This window comes from Haliotis rubra, unplaced genomic scaffold (assembly GCF_003918875.1).
Source record: "Haliotis rubra isolate DU_JTF1 unplaced genomic scaffold, ASM391887v1 Scf44, whole genome shotgun sequence".
NCBI classification, from domain to species: domain Eukaryota; kingdom Metazoa; phylum Mollusca; class Gastropoda; order Lepetellida; family Haliotidae; genus Haliotis; species Haliotis rubra.
Genome location: NW_025767124.1, coordinates 2,770,109 through 2,788,907, shown reverse-complemented (window position 1 = coordinate 2,788,907; position 18,799 = coordinate 2,770,109). Strand labels below are relative to the sequence as shown.

Below are 18,799 nucleotides of genomic sequence, written 5' to 3'. Positions count from 1 at the left end.
TCTTTCCATATCCGAGGAATGTTTGGGGAAGATCTTTCCATATCCGAGGAAGGATTTGGAGTTCATGCAACGTTGCTGGAGGATTTGGACGACGTCGTGAACGTCGCTCCATTTCACCCAAGATGTATTCAGCGGGTGACAAATCAGGGGATCTTGTGGACCAGGGCAACACGTGAACATTGTTCTGACAATATCATTGCCAGACACGTATAGTCTGGCGTTACCGCGTTGATGTCACTCCCGGGTTTCAAAAATCATTGCCGCCCTTGCTGCAGGTGTTATCACACCCCAGATCATAAAGCGGTTCGCATCCCGAAATAATAATAAAAATGTTTCTGGCTGTCTAGCCTTTACAAGAGGCCATTACTGGTATTTTTTCTCGAATATGTCATGATCTTTGCTGATTTTGTAAAATTCGAACATCAACTGTTTGGTTGCGTTTCTCTGACCATTTCAACACACTCTTTCCCTGGTTCAAAACTTCATTTATACGATTACCAATGAAACAAATCCATGTCACAATAACTTGGCCTCTGAGTAGTGTGCTGCAGAAGAAAGATTATGTCATGCTGGTAGAACACAAATTCTCCAGCTTTGGCGATTATATTACAGCTGGTATTATTAATAGGTTTATGTGGTTTTCTATCCTGGTGGTACCTAAAGTGAATTTCGTTTGATTTGATTGAATACTATTTCGCTCGTAATAAGCAGTGGACTGTGAGAATAAACTTAGATAAATTAAAAGATGATAAATTCCTGACGTTTGCTTTCATTTTCAGTGATCCGCAATTGTGAGAGAAGATATGGGATACATTCGTTTAAAGCCATAAACCCTGGCTATTGACCTTCTGTCCACTGATCGATGTTCATGATGATGATCACTGGATTGTCTGGTCCAGACTCGATTATTTACAGAACGCCGCCATATAGCTGGAATATTGCTGAGTGCGGCGTAAAACTAAACTCACTCACTCACTCTGTCCACTGTATCGTGACATTCTGTAAATAACCCAGTCTGGACCAGACAATACAATGGCCGACCCGTGAAGATCCAGGTTAGAATTCTTCAATCGTAAGAGACAACTAACGGGATCGGGTGGTCAGGCTCGATGACCTGGTTGATACTTGTCATCTTATCCTAAGTGCGTCGATCAATGCTCATGCTGTTGATCAGTGGATTGTCTGGTCCAGACTCGATTATTCACAGAGTGATGCCATATACCGGGAATAGTGTTGAGTGCGGCGTAAAACAACAAACGAACAAACTATCAGGGTCAGTATCAGGGGAGGATACAGGTGTTTGAGAAAGAGGGGGTTCATCTTCACACGTTTTCATGAGAGATTAAACGGTCAATAAATAAACTTTCAGGACACACACACACGCACGCACGCACGCACGCACGCACACACACACACACACTGGATACGCCTATGAATACGCTCCTTTCCTCCTCGCCCCTCTTTCAACAGTTTTGCTTGCTGCTGTTGTTGTTTTGTCTGTGGTTTGAACCCACGATAGCAGCTTCTCTGCACATTATGTCCCTATCCATTGAAGACCTTCACGATCGAACACATACATTTCATACCAGGAATCGTGTGTTTATGTTACAGTAATTGCGGAAAATGACTGAACCGTTTCACAAAATTAGGCAACAGATTGACTGAACATCTAGTTTACCATGATTAAAAAATCTAAACATTTGGAAAATTAAGGTAATCTCCTCGTGAAAAGAAAACGAAAGCCACATAGCTAACATGGCACAACTAAAGGGGTTTGTTGGTTTTAAAAAAGTCCATTGTTGAGTTGGATAATTATGGGTTATAAATCAACGTGTTACCGGCTATGTTTCATGTCAGGATATGGGTGTATGCTTAAACAAACCAACATATAAAAACACTTACTTTCAACAAATCCATTTTGCAAGATAACAGTGCTTATTCAAGCAGCGACTTATCGGTTAATCCGTTGATGGAAGTATTTTTGTAACTCAGCTGACCACTCCCCTCGTACTGCCCTGACACGTGCATATTACATAACATGTCATTCATTCACCACAAGACCTGTGATTTATATGCCAATCTTACATTGAGTAATTACCCCAGACAAGTGAAATACCAGAACCTTTGTCAAGTAATATGAGATGTGCTGTCTCTAATCATACATGTAATAAATTCTTTAACCGAGCGCCAAGAGAATGACAACAAATAGATAGGTTTAGGTTTAAACCACGAAACATGAAGGACGACAAGGGAGTAGTAATTGATACAATTCAGTTGCCAGAAAATATTTGTCGTTGTTGGTTTGAGTACATACACGGAACTTCATCGATGCAAATATAATACGTACTAGTAATTGCTGAATACGGAAGTAAAAAAGTACATTAATATTTAACATTGACAACAACGGTTTCTTTATTCACGGAGCGACGTTTCGGTGTAGATTCTTACACCATTTTCAAGCTAAAAGAGTCTAGGAATCTGCGCGGAAACTTCGAAGTTGTTGTCCATAAACTAGTCTGCTTTATTACTGACTCACCAACTTCTAGAATGCCGATAAAACAATAAATGGTTTTTATCACGCCACGCCCAGAAACCAAAATGTTGCTGGGAATGCAGAAACGTGGTCTGTCCCTTCGTTTCGTTTCCGGAGTTTAACTCTGAAACCATTGGATAGTTCTTCTTGTAACTTTGTATGTACAGAACTGGTGTCTTGTGCTACTGAGAAATTATTTTTGCGTTGAGGTCGTTTCAGTGTATATTTCACAAAACGTTTCCCGTTTCTGTGTGTCGTTTTCAAAGTGCGAGAACCGGTGGCCTGTGCAAGTCGGGTATTTTTTCAGATTGTATGTTAACAAGTTGAATTGATGTGCAAATGGTGTTTCATTTTACGGTTTAGCCAAGTCGAGTCTTTTATTGTCTATAGGCCACAGGCCCGATACAACATATATACAAATTTTACATACATTTTCACAGATACAATGGTAGAGTAGATGCTTGATTTGCATTTTAGAAGATGCTATTTGATGAACATAAAGAATTTTCTGGATTACATCTTCTTTTTATTCTTTGAGTAATAAAAAAATAAAATAAAAGTACGTGGAGTAATCATACAAAATATGTATCTTAATGCAATGGCAAGTATTTTGATTCTCTTAGTTCGTATGCATGGTATTAATATGTACATGATTGTCTTAGAAGTGTTTCGTTATTATAGTTGATAGGACTTTCAACTTACGATAATTAGGTTTTTGACAATATACAGATGGTAAATATTTTGATCTAAGACCATTATAGACATTACAAAATAGTGGCATTCATCTTCTATTCCTAAATTGCACAATGGACACTTCCGTTCCGTTACATTAATATTTTGCCATCTACCTTCAGTATGCTTTAATCTAGCAATCCACATCTGAATTTTGCGGAATTTTCTGTCGACAACATTTGGATGTATATTTTTCGGGAGCTAAAAGACTTTTAATCCTCTCTATATACAATATCGCGAGCTGTTATTTTATATACACGTTCATGACTGGTAAAAACATAGTCATTGCAACTGATTTAAATTCATTTATATAAGAAACTTTATCACCGACCGTCTGAGAAACCCAGACATAACCAAAACCATGTGAAAAAAGAGTATTTCTTATATATGAAGCATATGTATTATATCCCCAGTTATCATAGTACATTTGCAATTTATAGACTTTTAAAGGAATTCTGTCTTCATTCATACGAGTGATTTTTAACCAATATTTAAAGGGTTTACACAATGCATTTATAAAGAGAGGGTATGTTCCACACTCGGCATAGACAATAGCGAAAGGAGTTTGTGGAGTGGCATTTAAAAATCTTTTACAGGCTATCAAATGGACCTTTTCTATTTGATCAAATTTATGCATTCCCCATATTTCAGCCCTATAAAGTAATGTTGGTTGTATCAGCGTATAAAAAACACACACTTTGTTATAATATATGTAGCACCAAGGATCCTATTTTGTTATAATGAGATATGTAATATATACGTTGTTGTACTAATGCACTTATTTGAAAAAGATATAATGATGGCTTTATCTTCTTGTTCAGTTGACATCCGACAGTCCATACTATATAATATCCACGAATGCTCATGCTGTTGATCACTGGATTGTCTGGTCCAGACTCGATTATTTACAGACTGCTGCCATATAGCTGGAATATTGCTGAGTGCGGCGTTAAACATCAAACCAACCAACCAACAATAACCACGATGAGTGAGTGAATGCAGGTTTACGCCGCTTTTAGCAATATTCCAGCAATACCATGGCGGTGGAAACCAGAAGTGAGCTTCACTCGTTGTATCCATGTGGGGAATCGAACCCTGGCCTTCGCGGCATAAGGGACGAACGCTTTAACCACTTGGCTACGCCACCACCTCCATCAATTGCAAAATGGGGATTCTTTTCCAGTAGAGATATACTAAGGGACCATTCATAATTTATGGATAGAAGGGGTGATGAGGATTTTAGGGTGGGTGGGTGGGTAAGGGTACCTCTTTCTGGGGAGGTAAGGGGGTGGTCAATTTTGTACACTTCTCACCCATTTTGTTCTGGGGAGGTAAGGGAGTGGTCAATTTGTACACATGTACTTGAGGAGGGGTGTGTGTGTGTCTCCATTGCTTTTGTACATGACATGTAGTCGGGTGGTGGTCACACTTACTTTGTACATTAATTTGGGTGGGTAATTCACATTGTACATACTTCTCCATAACAATCATCATCAAGCCCCCGAGCCATAGATTATAAACGGTCACGAACACTCGTTTCGTTATATCACTAGAAAAAGATATTGATATGTCGCTTCCATGTGGGGAATCGAACCCTGGTCTTCGGCGTGACGATGAACGCTTTAACACCTAGGCTAAAAGTAGAGGTATACTAACACTCGATTCGTGATATCAGTTTCGTAATATTTGCTCTGAAAACTCGAAAGATAACAGTCATTTCGTAAGCCTGTATATGACTCATGGACTAATTATCTTTGTACGAAAAAAACCGGCTTTCGTAATAAACACGGGTACCGCGGAACTGAAACGTATACAACTCGCAATCCTATTTCCCCATGCACGTTGGACAATAACCACATCAGCGGATAATCCGCCCAGTAATAATGTTGAAATAGGTATAAAAACCATGCTGTCAAATACCATAATCGTTAGAAATTAATAATCAGATGAGATCGATATCCAATAGACGATATTGAATTGCACTATCAAGAACGGCACATTGGACGGAGCGGCTAACGGTAGTTTAACGAAGCCGTTTCTTTGTTTGCATCAAAGTTATTGACCGTTATGTTACAACACTGCAGATCTGAAAACGTGTGAGACTGAACACACCACCAGAGGTTTTGTTAGGTTTTGATTTACAAAGGAGTGGTATACAATATTTTTTAAATATCCAATATTAGGATCCCATGATTTTTTAACATGGCGCGATAATAGTTACATATTACACACTAATGGCTGGATAATTGAGGAAATATTTTTTGAAAGAGCTTCATCTGTATGACATAATGACAGTTATGCGTGTGAGATTTATGATGGAAACTTCGGGTGCTCATTGACGAGAAATAGATACTGTTTACGTAAAGGCTGAATGGCTTAGATATAAATGAAAAATATAATACGCTTCACAGTTGTTTATTTTTCACTTTGTCGCCCATCCTCATTTACTAAACGATGTTTCCGTAAAAAAACGTAAGTTCATGGGATGTTACTGCGTTGTAGCTATAAATATGTGAATGATTCGGTGTATAATGTATATATTCTATCATATAATGATGGGTATATATTATGATATGTATACGTATTGTTTCGTTCAGTAAGACGTAGTTTGCATAATGGTGAATTTGATTAAATTCACAATCCTCTATAAAAAAGAGCAGGCTCAACATAAAACACTTATATGTAGGTGGAGAATCGAACCCGTGTCTCTGGTGTGGAGATCAAACTCTTTTGTCACTTGCCTACCAAACTGCAAAGTGTTTTCATCCTGCATAAAAAATTAATTCGTTTCGCCCAATATTGCTATTTCCGCGTAATTCGTAAATATAACAACTTGGCGTTGATGCGGAAAAGATTCTGTTAAATTTAATGTTACACTTTGCTGTAAATTCCTTTAGATATTCACCAATTTGAACTTCACATATCTTACACTTTACGCAGTCATTAATGCTGTTCTAGTTAATGTTATGTTTTGATGTACAGTTCCTTTATATGGTTACCTATACGAATTACACATACACCAATTCTGCAAACTTGCCTACCCCTTTTAAAGAAAATAGTAAGATCAGCTAAAACAATAGTAAGGCAGGTGCATTTGATAGTAAGGCATGTTAATGTCAAGAAATAAAGGAAAGATATTGATGGTTAAACTCTTAACATAGTGTTTAATAGTCAAATGTGGTGCCGATCTAATTAACGGTTTATTAAGTCTTTCACTTTGAAATATACTTTACCAGCACTGTAAAATGCACAGATTATTTATGTATAATGTTTATGATGCGCCTTCTGTTTTTCAGTACTTTATGTACCGTAAATGACTCTGTAAATTGCATGGGCATGCCTATATCATTCTAGTATTCTACCATTTATTTGTAGAAGTGGTAAGGAATTTCAGTATGATCGTAAGGTCGTAATTTAGCACCAAAAATAGTAAGCCTTACGCCCAAATCGTAAGGATAGGCAAGTCTGAATTCTGTCATGTTAATATTGAGTTATACCATTCCGGGTAGAAGGTATCTGGGAGCAACGCAGTGTACTTGAACATGCACCATGTTCTTTCTGTCTGTAGAGGTTTTGCCCTGTAGAGGTTTCGGGAGGATGTCTTGATCGATATTGTAGCTATAAATCATGACTACCTGTAAATAATGGAGACTGTACCAGGCAGACCAAACAATCTCCGCACGCTAGCGTACAATCAGCCATGTAACACAGATACTCAATTACAAGTGTATTATATTTCTACTTCACTGTGATATACACCCTAAACTCATCCGCTCCCTTAGCCATGTCGAAAAAGATGGTTTTTAAAAGGTCAAATATACGTCGATACTAAAAAGACACGTTTCTTAATATTTGTCTTCCCTGTTCAAGTCAAGAGGTGGAACTTAGGTACAAGACTGAATTCAATGATTCACACTGGAAACAGATTTTGAATAGTTTCCGGGGTAAGTAGACGTCACGTGGTCTCACTGTGCAGTGGTATAGGCGCTCGGCCATCAACATAGCACTGTAGATGAGATGTGCTATGGTCAAATAAATATAGCGATCGCATCAACGACGACGATGACATCTGCTTCAAAACAAACTAATAATCACCAACTACCAGAACCACATCCACAACCACAACCACAACCAAAAACACATCTACATTAACATGATTGTCACTATTACTACTACTACTACTACTACTACTACCACCACCACTACTACTACTACTACTACTACTACTACTACTACTACTACTACTACTACTACTACTACTACTACTACTACTACTACTACTACTACTACTACTACTACTACTACTACTACTACTACCACCACCACTACTACTACTACTACTACTACTATCAAATCAAATCAGATTAGACATTTGTATAGCGCTACATATCCAGAGTCCTGCTCATGTGCGCTTAGTCGGATATTTTCCGATTTTCTGACATTTTCAGGTAATCCATTCCAGAGTACAGCACCACTCTGCTAAACGTTCTGTCACCGTATGTTGTGGTTCGGACAAATGGAACATCTAAGCTTTGCTGACCAGCTGACCTGAGTGACCTTCCAGGTTTGTGAAGGTTTACTAGTTCCTGGAGATAGAATGGAGCAAGAACATTAATGGACTTGTAAACAAACACAAGAAGTTTGAATACAACTCTGTCTTTTACAGGGAGCCAGTGAAAGTCCTTCAGGTCTCTTGTAATGTGCACATACATATGTGTGCGTGTTAATAAACTGTTATGAGCCTGGCAGCTGTGTTTTGATCACGCTGTAACTTGTCCATGTACTTCTGCTGTATTACATAGAGTAGACTATTGCAGTAATCTAAACGTGATATCACAAATGCATGGGTTAGGCATTTTACTGATGGTGTGTCCATGTACCTGCTAATCTGTCTGATGTTCCTTAGGTGGAAATTTACAGATTTGCAGATGTTACTGACGTGATTTTCCGTGCTTAATGTTGAGTCAAAGATGACACCTAGATTTCGAGCATGGCTTTCTGGTTGAACAAACGTGTCTCCAATTTGAACTCCAGGGACCTTGAACTTTGATTTTGTTTGTTTGGAGTTGATGATGAGAATCTCAGTTTTGTCATCGTTCAATTTAAAAAAATTACCCTTCATCCAACATTTGATCTTAGCTATGCAATTTGTTATTGTCTGCAGGGTATTCTGTACAGAAGATGCAGTTAGTGGCTTGAATCCAAGATAGAGCTGAGTGTCATCAGCATAGAGATGGTAACTGAGATTGTGGGCCCGGGCTATATCACCAACGGGTATGGTGTATACAGTGAACAGGGTTGGGCCTAGGACTGAGCCTTGTGGCACTCCAAACCTTAATTCTCTGCTCTCAGACCTTACCCCATCGATGATAACTGATTGCTTGCATCCTGTGAGATACGATTGAAACCATGATAACGCATCGCCAGTGACTCCAAGACGTAACTGTAGAGTTTCCAAGAGAGTGGAATGGTCTATTGCGTCAAAAGCTGCTGATAGATCCAAGAGGACAAGAATTGCCGCTGCCTTGGAATCAACAGCATGCAGAAGGTCATTCTGCACACGCAGCAAAGCTGTTTCAGTGCTGTGACCTATTTGGTATGCTGACTGCATGATATCACAAAGGTTTTTGTCCAGGAGGTGTTGTTTCAGTTGATTTGCCACAACACGCTCTATCAATTTTGAAGTGAATGGCAGATTTAGATTGGACGATAGTTCTTAAAGACATTTGGTTCTAATGTTGGCTTCTTTAAAAGAGGTGTTATTAGTGCTTCCTTCAGTGACGATGATACCTGGCATTGACTTAGTGACTGGTCCACTATGGATGTAATAGTTGGTATGACGGCCTGTGGGCTGTTTTTTAATAAGCCATGTTGGACAAGGATCGAGAGAACACGTTTTAGTTGGACTTCTTGCAATTAATATACTGATCTCTTTCTCAGTGGTTGGTGCAAAGCATGTCAAGTGAGTATGTACTACTACTACTACTACTACTACCACCACCACCACCACTATGACTACTACTACTACTACTACTACTACTACAAAAATGTCAAAAAGTACATCTTCTTTTTGTCACAGCTTCTATAACTACCAATATTGTTAGCGTGGTGCTAAGCAATGTCTTCACAACACGAAGAGGAACAGTCAGCATTGTATTCAGAATGTTTCTGATCATATTCAATACAAAAGTGAGTGAGTGAATGAGTTTAGTTTAACGCCGCACTCAGCTATATTCCAGCTATATAGCTGCGGTCTGTAAGTATTCAATACAAAATGAATAAGTGCGGACATTTTGTTCTCACATTACACATAACAAGAATACTTATGGAAGAGTGTGTGAGTATGGTTTTACGCCGCTTTTAGCAATATTCCAGCAATATCACGACGGGGACACCAGAAATGGGCTTCACACAATGTACCCATGTGGGGAATTGAACCCATGTCTGCGGCGTGACGAGCCAACGCTTTAACCACTAGGCTACCCCACCGCCCCCTCTCGTGGAGCGCCGTTCAAAGTAACTGATCTGGTTATGGTGTTTCCAAAATGTCACCGTCATGGACTATTAGTGAGTGAGTGAGTTTGTTTTTACGCCGCTTTTAGCAATATCCCAGCAATATCACGGCTGGGGACACCATAAATGGGCTTCTCACATTGTACCCATGTGGGGAATCGAAACCGGATCTTCGGCGTGACGAGCGAACGTTTTAACCATTAGGCTAACCCACCGCCCCCTTGACTATGAGAGTTATCGGTCATTAAACGAGAAATACATTCATTGTCCATTTATTAAAAGTGTGTTTTACTTTTTTGGTTAAAAGTGAAAAGTGACCACAATACCACCACAAGTTTATGTATGAAACATATATACCAGTATGTATTTTTGAGCTGTTTGGGGTTTCCTTTCAAAAAAACACTTTTTGAATTACAACTTACGTATGATTCATTAAAATATAGACGATATTAGGGATAACTATAAAGTGAGAGTATAGATGTACGCAGATTTCAGCAATAATCTAGCGGTTTTCACGGAAGGGTGACATCACAGATTGTACTCAAATGTGGAATCGAACCCGGACCCTGACGGGCGAACGTTGTAACCTCCGAGATGATCTCCAGTGATGACCTCGTTGATGAGGTAACGTGTACACATGACCGTGAAGTATTGAAGACTATCCGGAGTATATTAAGCTTTTCAATTTACCTTAAAACCCCTGCTAAACCGTGGGATGAAATGGTAGCTGTTGCTATTATTGTGGCATTATATGTCTTGTATTTCCAATGAAACAAATTGCGCTTCCTTCAAAGGTTCACTTCCAAACCATAAACGGTTCAAAGCAGTTCATAAAATTTTGTAAATACAAGCGGCAATTAAGGAACCAATCCCTTTGTTATTCAGGAATTATATTTTCATCTTTAATGTTTCCTTGACAGAAACACCAACTGTTATTTTCTGCACATTGTGACAACTGGAGTTAAGTTTATAAACATGCGTAGGTTTTGTTTCAAGAATAGGGCTCTTCCTCTATGAAATACGAATGGTTTTGACACTCTGTATAATGTCCAGTGCCCGGTTCTACAAATCATGGAAACAAAAACAAAAACAAAAACCACAAAAAAAAAGAAACCCAAAACAAACCCAACTGTTTTCTTTTATTGGAATCTGGGTGCATTTTGATAAAATTTACAACAACCTCTGTTTCTATAAATAACCTAGTAATTCCAAATAATATCGAAAAAACAATCTCATAATCCATACCAATGCTACACTTGTCTACGCTTGTTTGCAAACTGACGTTCATGCAAATTCTCATTCGGATACATAACAGTTACTACTTTACATCTATCATGATCTTTCTAACTGACCTCGAATGATGACCGGGTTCGATTCCCCACATGGGCACAATGTGTGAAGCCCATTTCTGGTGTCCCCCGCCGTGATGTTGCTGGAATATTGCTAAAAGCGGCGTAAAACCAAACTCAGTCAGTCAGTCAGTCGAATGATGACCTCAGCCTCAGCCATGTATAGGGAATGGGAGTAGCAGTTGGAAAGAAAAGACTCTGTAAACTACCATTGCACATGCGAGGCATAATCCTTAGTATGTAACATACAAACTAGCAGAAAAAAATATTGCTTCTTAAAGATGGATAGTGCTCTTTTGTCTGATGTCTGTTTCCAGAGTAGGTCTGACTTGGTGATCGGCCCTTTGAGTGCTACGTACTGAGTACCCCTGTGTGATTAGCACTCAGGATGTCATGCATAGAATATTGTCTTTTTTAGAGGGTAATAGTCTCTGTGTAATTGGTGTTGTGAGTGTCATACATAGAGCGTTGTCTCACTACAGTTAGTTTTACGAGGGACAATGTATAGAACGTTGTCTCTGTGCAAGTAGTACTCTGAGCGCGGACATATAACATTGTCTGTATGTGACTAGTGCTTAGAGTGTTATGTCTAGAACATTGTCTGTATGTGACTAGTGCTTAGAGTGTTATGTCTAGAACATTGTCTGTATGTGACTAGTGCTCAGAGTGTTATGTCTAGAACATTGTCTGTATGTGACTAGTGCTCAGAGTGTTATGTCTAGAACATTGTCTGTATGTGACTAGTGCTTAGAGCGTTATGTCTAGAACATTGTCTGTATGTGACTAGTGCTTAGAGTGTTATGTCTAGAACATTGTCTGTATGTGACTAGTGCTTAGAGCGTTATGTCTAGAACATTGTCTGTATGTGACTAGTGCTTAGAGTGTTATGTCTAGAACATTGTCTGTATGTGACTAGTGCTTAGAGCGTTATGTCTAGAACATTGTCTGTATGTGACTAGTGCTTAGAGTGTTATGTCTAGAACATTGTCTGTATGTGACTAGTGCTTAGAGTGTTATGTCTAGAACATTGTCTGTATGTGACTAGTGCTTAGAGCGTTATGTCTAGAACATTGTCTGTATGTGACTAGTGCTTAGAGTGTTATGTCTAGAACATTGTCTGTATGTGACTAGTGCTTAGAGTGTTATGTCTAGAACATTGTCTGTATGTGACTAGTGCTTAGAGTGTTATGTCTAGAACATTGTCTGTATGTGACTAGTGCTTAGAGTGTTATGTCTAGAACATTGTCTGTATGTGACTAGTGCTTAGAGTGTTATGTCTAGAACATTGTCTGTATGTGACTAGTGCTTAGAGCGTTATGTCTAGAACATTGTCTGTATGTGACTAGTGCTTAGAGTGTTATGTCTAGAACATTGTCTGTATGTGACTAGTGCTTAGAGTGTTATGTCTAGAACATTGTCTGTATGTGACTAGTGCTTAGAGTGTTATGTCTAGAACATTGTCTGTATGTGACTATGTGATGTCTAGAACATTGTCTGTATGTAGTGCTTAGAGTGTTATGTCTAGAACATTGTCTGTATGTGACTAGTGCTTAGAGTGTTATGTCTAGAACATTGTCTGTATGTGACTAGTGCTTAGAGTGTTATGTCTAGAACATTGTCTGTATGTGACTAGTGCTTAGAGTGTTATGTCTAGAACATTGTATGTATGTGACTAGTGCTTAGAGTGTTATGTCTAGAACATTGTCTGTATGTGACTAGTGCTTAGAGTGTTATGTCTAGAACATTGTCTGTATGTGACTAGTGCTTAGAGTGTGATGTCTAGAACATTGTCTGTATGTGACTAGTGCTTAGAGTGTTATGAGAACATTGTCTGTATGTGACTAGTGCTAAGAGTGTTATGTCTAGAACATTGTCTGTATGTGACTAGTGCTTAGAGTGTTATGTCTAGAACATTGTCTGTATGTGACTAGTGCTAAGAGTGTTATGTCTAGAACATTGTCCTTCAGTTCTGTTCATGAATATCAGTTGTTAGCCAATGTTTATATTTTATTGTCCTTATTTGAAATCCAATTTTAGAGGGGGGTGCTAAAGTACTGTCGGAAATAGAAAAAAACTGTGTTTAGGCTGTTACTCTGTATCCCTAAAATTTACACAATTGAAAATAGCACATGTCGAAATAACCCACATCGGCCTAACTTGGCGTTCAGAGGGATGGTAATAGGATATCCAGAAAATCATGTTTACTCTTAAAATCTGGCAAAACTTAGAAAAACGTTTCCTATCTCCCTCCCACCGCGACTGTAGTTAGGCCGAACTTGGTTTAACAGATATTCCACACTTTCACATATTAACTACCTAAATTGTAGATATAAATGTGAAAAGACAGGGGTATTTTTTCTATTTCCGACAGTACTTTAGTTTTTATTCCTTGATACTGTGATATTCTAGTTGTTTTACTGTCCCTCGATGACAGGTTTTTATAATTTACATGTATTTATGATGAATTCGAAACTTGTTTTAGTCACGATGTGGCTGAAATAATGCCGATGTGACTGTAAATCTCAACTCACTCACTAACTCACTGTTCATGAATAATCTGTTAACTATATACACGGACTGTGTGCAGTCATCAAAGCATATCAGTATTGGTGGCTATGATCGCCTGTTCTACACAGTCAGGTAGGCAGCGGGAATATGTTGTACATATAAGGCCATATACGCCATATCGTAATCATGTGATCAACAACGTCGATTGTGTACATCAGCCCTCAGCCATATACGTAAACGATAAAGGGTTCATATTAACATAAACCTGTATGTAATTTAACAGATGTCGTTATGTAGCGGTCAACATATCACAGTTTGTTGATGCTCGCAAAACGTTCTGCCGGTAGTTAACGGTACGTACGAACGTTTAAACATTTTACAGGTCAAATAATTCAACGTGAATGTAGGAAATTACATGTAAATTGTATGGAACACTGCAAGGGACCTTCCCGCGAACAAGTTCGAGAACGCGAGAATGTCCCATACATTATTTCATAAAATAGTGATACAGAGCATCAAAATGTAACCTCATCCTTGACATCAGTATACGTATAATGTTGTAAATATTTGGAACGGCAACAGAATGGAAACTGTGCATGTACTTGGAACCACGGTACACTCTTCATTTGCACCCAACAGTCGAATGTTTTATGTCTGTGAAAAGTGAAGTGGTTGAAAGTATTCAACCGTTTCTAGTTTAACATATACGCTACGAATCGCTAACATCTATGTTATAAATCCAGGTTACACTTGATATTTTGGAAACACTCGCGGCAGTCAACCAAAAAGCCCTAAAGACACACCTTTATTGCATTGCGTTAAGGTCCTGTGGGGGCGTTAAGATCCTGTGACAGCAAATGCCGTTTACAGTTGCATGATAAATGTCCTATGGGGCTCTATGTAAGAAGGCTCAGTTGGATTTCTTTGACGTGTACGGCATAGAAATTGTTTGAAAAGAAACGTTATTGTACATTATGACCTTAATGACAGAAGGCGATGTTTGCGTCTCCAATACGATGAAAACAATTAAAGTTAAACCAGTCCTTAGCATTATCAACCATAGGTCATGAAGGGCGTTACTAAAGAAACCACAATAAGAATGTTCTACAAAACCTACAACAAAAACACAAAATAAAAGGTCAAATTTATACAACGCCCCCAGAGGACCAGTAATATATTTTTAACGATTTTTGGCATTCTAATTACATTGTGGTATTTCCAACGCTTCGACTTGTATGTATCAAGGCTGATAAATGTTTTCAAGAAGGAATTTTGTAATATTTGAACATAAGCATGTATATCACCTATGGTGATTTCCTTAGTTACAAGCATGGCGCATGTATGATACAATATTTATAGCGGCTGACATTAGATTGCCTCTAAAGATTTATCACCTGTATACAGTACATCCCAGGTCACGGCCTGTCAGCTTACATTTATTTAGAAAAGTCATACATAAAGCAATTTTAGCACTATTCCAGCAATCACGACAGGATGACAGCAACCATGGGCTTCACATATTTGAGGGCAAGAACCTTCGGCTTGACGAGTTATTGCTTTCTCTGCCATTCTACCCCACAACACCTTCCGATATTAAATACTGTATTTCGTCACGGTTTAAGAAAATGAGATCCCGAAAATAGGTTTATCTTCTAAATGACAAGAACTCTTTCTTTTCAGAGAGTCCATATTTGCATCCAATGTTTCAGGCGTCACAATTTGCTGTGTCGAGTAGCGTCCCTTTGACACGACACAAATATGATCACGGGTTCGAATCACAGTTTAGTCATGGTTATGAAGGTTTGTTATTGTATATGTTCGCGTGGTTTTCCACAAGATATAAACATCTAAGATGTGCACCACTTCAGGCTGTCCTGCCTTCCACAAATAGTTCTCCCATCCAGGATAAGTGAAATATTGTTCAAAACGGGTTTAAAACCACAGCCAACCTGACGTTCAACCTGCTTGTCTGTTTTAATACACAATACACTGCTACTTTAGAAGATCTGGGTAAAATTCGTCTTCAGTAACTAACCCATGCTTGTCGCAAGAGGCGAGTAATGGATCGGGTAGTCAGGCTCAACTTGGTTGACACATGTCATGTCCGCAAAGCTAAGGAAGCGTTATGTGATCGTAACTCCCATAGCTTAACCTAACCTTACGACAGTCGTCGCTACGGTCGCTTTGTGGAACCAGTCCCGGGGTGACGTTGTACAAATCATCCTTAGCACTATGACTATTTGAAGTCTATGTTGAGGTATTGGACGATCACCTTAGCGCTAAGGTTGTTTTGTACAACGGCACCCTGAACATTGTACACCGTGTCCAGACCATTCGCATTTCACGGGCGACCATTACGTTCATTTTCGAAATGGTTAAATTACCAAATAAAATATCAAAAGTCGTTTATAAATGCTCATTTTTCATATTTGTTCACAAGTGTATTAAATTGTTACCAATTAAGACAATATGAACACTTCACCAACCAACAAATACAGCGTTCTTTGAAATAAGAAATTAAACATGTTGTATATTATAAAAATACATGATATCGTGGAGATTATGTCTTGTTTAAAACAATGGATGAAATCGATCTGTCTAATTTGTGTTTATGCCACCATTCCTTGATCTGTACCTAGTTACAATGACGCACGGCTAAGTCCGGAGTAGTCGCAGTGTTCTAGTATACCGTTGATACTGCATGTATAGATATTTTATAACTTCTTTTATCGTCTGAAGAGCTAAAAAATGATGCATTGCCTGTGTACACGGACTATGAATGGGGTATGCCACTCAGTTGATAAACAAATTGTTCTATAAAAATATGCTTCAAATCATCCATTCATCACATGTGAAAACAACCCATTTAATTTGTGGCGATGTGCGAGGACATGAGACAAATATAGTTTTATCGACGTATAAAGAGAAAGTGATGAAGCAGATTTACAATTTTCAGCCAATTGCCATCGCAGTTTACATAATTACATCGCTTTTCGAATTTTTTTTACCAGTATCAATATTATGTAAAATTTAAAACGAACGAAATGTCAACGGTACTGCTGTAAACATCAAGGTTAAATAGCGAAGTTTATTTCGTTTGGGAGTTTTCCATCAACAAAGTGTATTTGCAGTATACTATTAAAACGTCAGGTACACTAATATTAATATTGTATCCACGAAAGGAAAATTTCCACCTCAACGCACACCTGCACGTTATAAGCAGTTTACTCAAGAACACTAATATTGAATCTACGGTAAAGAGTGTTTTCACTGATATCTTATTTATTCATCTGTACTTCTTTTCAAATGAGAGAAAATATTTCAAATTAAAAAACAAAAACAGCGTAAATAATAACCAGTCATATTGGATCAATTGTGGAAAAAAGACAAAATCTGTATGAATAACAAAAACTCGGTATTAACCAAGAACAACCCCAATTGAACACTAAAATCAGAGTAAAACGACTTGAATATGTGTGCCAATATTATTTCACACATACTAGTAGTGATGCTACATGAGATGTCTCACCTGTGAGGATGGCAGCTAGGGTGACGAGTATCCCCAGGTTGGATGGGGCCATTTTTGGTGGTGTCATTCCACCAACATACTTCCACGTTGATTTCACAAGACAGAATGAACGTTTACTGCTTAGTACAAACACAAAAATATCTCACTATTTCCGCGGCCTATCTCCCACACTTAAAAATTGATCACGGTATTGATATGTCTTAAGCTGTAATCCAGCAAAGGAAATTATGTCGTGACGGGCTTGTATTGTCATCGGGGAATTCGGCAAGCACCTGTCGCATAGTCCAATCACTGGTGACTGCAAACCGTCTCTCAAAGGAGCGCTTTAATTATTCAAACACTCGCAAATCAGCAGGGGCCCTAAACGATGCGTTAAAAAGAACAATCGTTTTGAGGACAGGTTCAATACGACCCAAATCTCTCTGAACGAAAACTTGTGAAACCACTCTTTTTCTGAGACTTAATTAGTGCAGCTGCAATAAAACCAATTTATTCCCGTTGTTTTCCGGTTTCTGACGGAGCGTATGCATTAAGACACTGTATAACAGCTGGCTATTATATACCAATAAACGGGTGCGTTTAGGTATCGCCTCCATTGTTCTTGCCAGCGTAGTCAATAAAGGGGGATAATTTGTTGCCATACGATAAACCCATTCTAAACAATTACTGAACGCTCGTGGCTGTCTCTGTTGTGATGGCGCTACGCGTGGTCTCCATGGCGAGCAGTTCTTCCGCGATAATTGACCAGCAGGGGAGATATTCCATTACACAGCATTAGTAAATAATTTTTGTACTCATGCAATAAAGAATGATATCAGAGGATTAATGAGCAGATCGTTGTTACGTGATCCATCAGCTTGCCATTCAGATCATAACTTATTACTGCAGGCTGTTATGCAATCCTAGCGGTACGTGCGCACGTCACCGTACTGTGGTACAGCTTCTGAGAAGGACTTCATCCATAGCGGATATATTTACAAATTACGGAATGTTGTGCGAAATTCACTAAGTTTGAAACATCCATAAAATACACAACTCCATATCTTTGCTCTCGTATTTCCGTTATATAAGTATTTTAAGACACCAGAGTTGTGTAAACATTAACGTACAATTTTAAAACTATTATCAAGATGTAATTGTGATGCTACGTTCACACTATCATGACTGAAATCGTGGTACTAATCGTGTTGATCGTAGAAACATTTTGGACGGTTCAAAAAGATTCTACGATCAACCCGATTAATTGTCAATGGTCACCATCGCATCAGATCGTATTGAATCTTAACAAAGCGCAACATATCGCGTCTAATTGTGCTTCCAAATCGTGGTGATCGGAATCAATCGTGGTTGTGGGTTGTAGTGTTCACTCTGTTGAAGTTCAAGAAACAGTAAAGTCCATGGTCAGTCGGGCTGTATATACATCCGTCGGGGTCCAATCGTAGCTCAAATCGTGATCACCTCGATCATGATCGTGAAAGACATGACGACCACACTCGTATCCTATCGCAACAGAGTGCATCGGTTCGTGATGAACGTATCGGAACGTACAATCGCTTCTTTGTCCCTTCTATTTTATCAAAACATCAAATATAAACCCAAAACCTTTACATAAAACTGTCTACAAATGAACACGAA

At 38.6% G+C, this 18,799-nt stretch overlaps 1 protein-coding gene across 1 annotated transcript in view; it reads right to left on the bottom strand.

Annotated features, from left to right (window-relative positions):
- Positions 1-17,234, bottom strand: part of LOC124289403 (cell wall protein AWA1-like) — a 28,234-nt gene extending 11,000 nt beyond the window's left edge. The window contains exon 1 of the mRNA XM_046726025.1: positions 17,165-17,234. Coding sequence (XP_046581981.1) covers positions 17,165-17,231 — 67 coding nt within the window. The 5' untranslated portion in view covers positions 17,232-17,234. The remainder of the gene's footprint in view (positions 1-17,164) is intronic.
- Between the last annotated feature and the right edge of the window lie 1,565 nt (positions 17,235-18,799).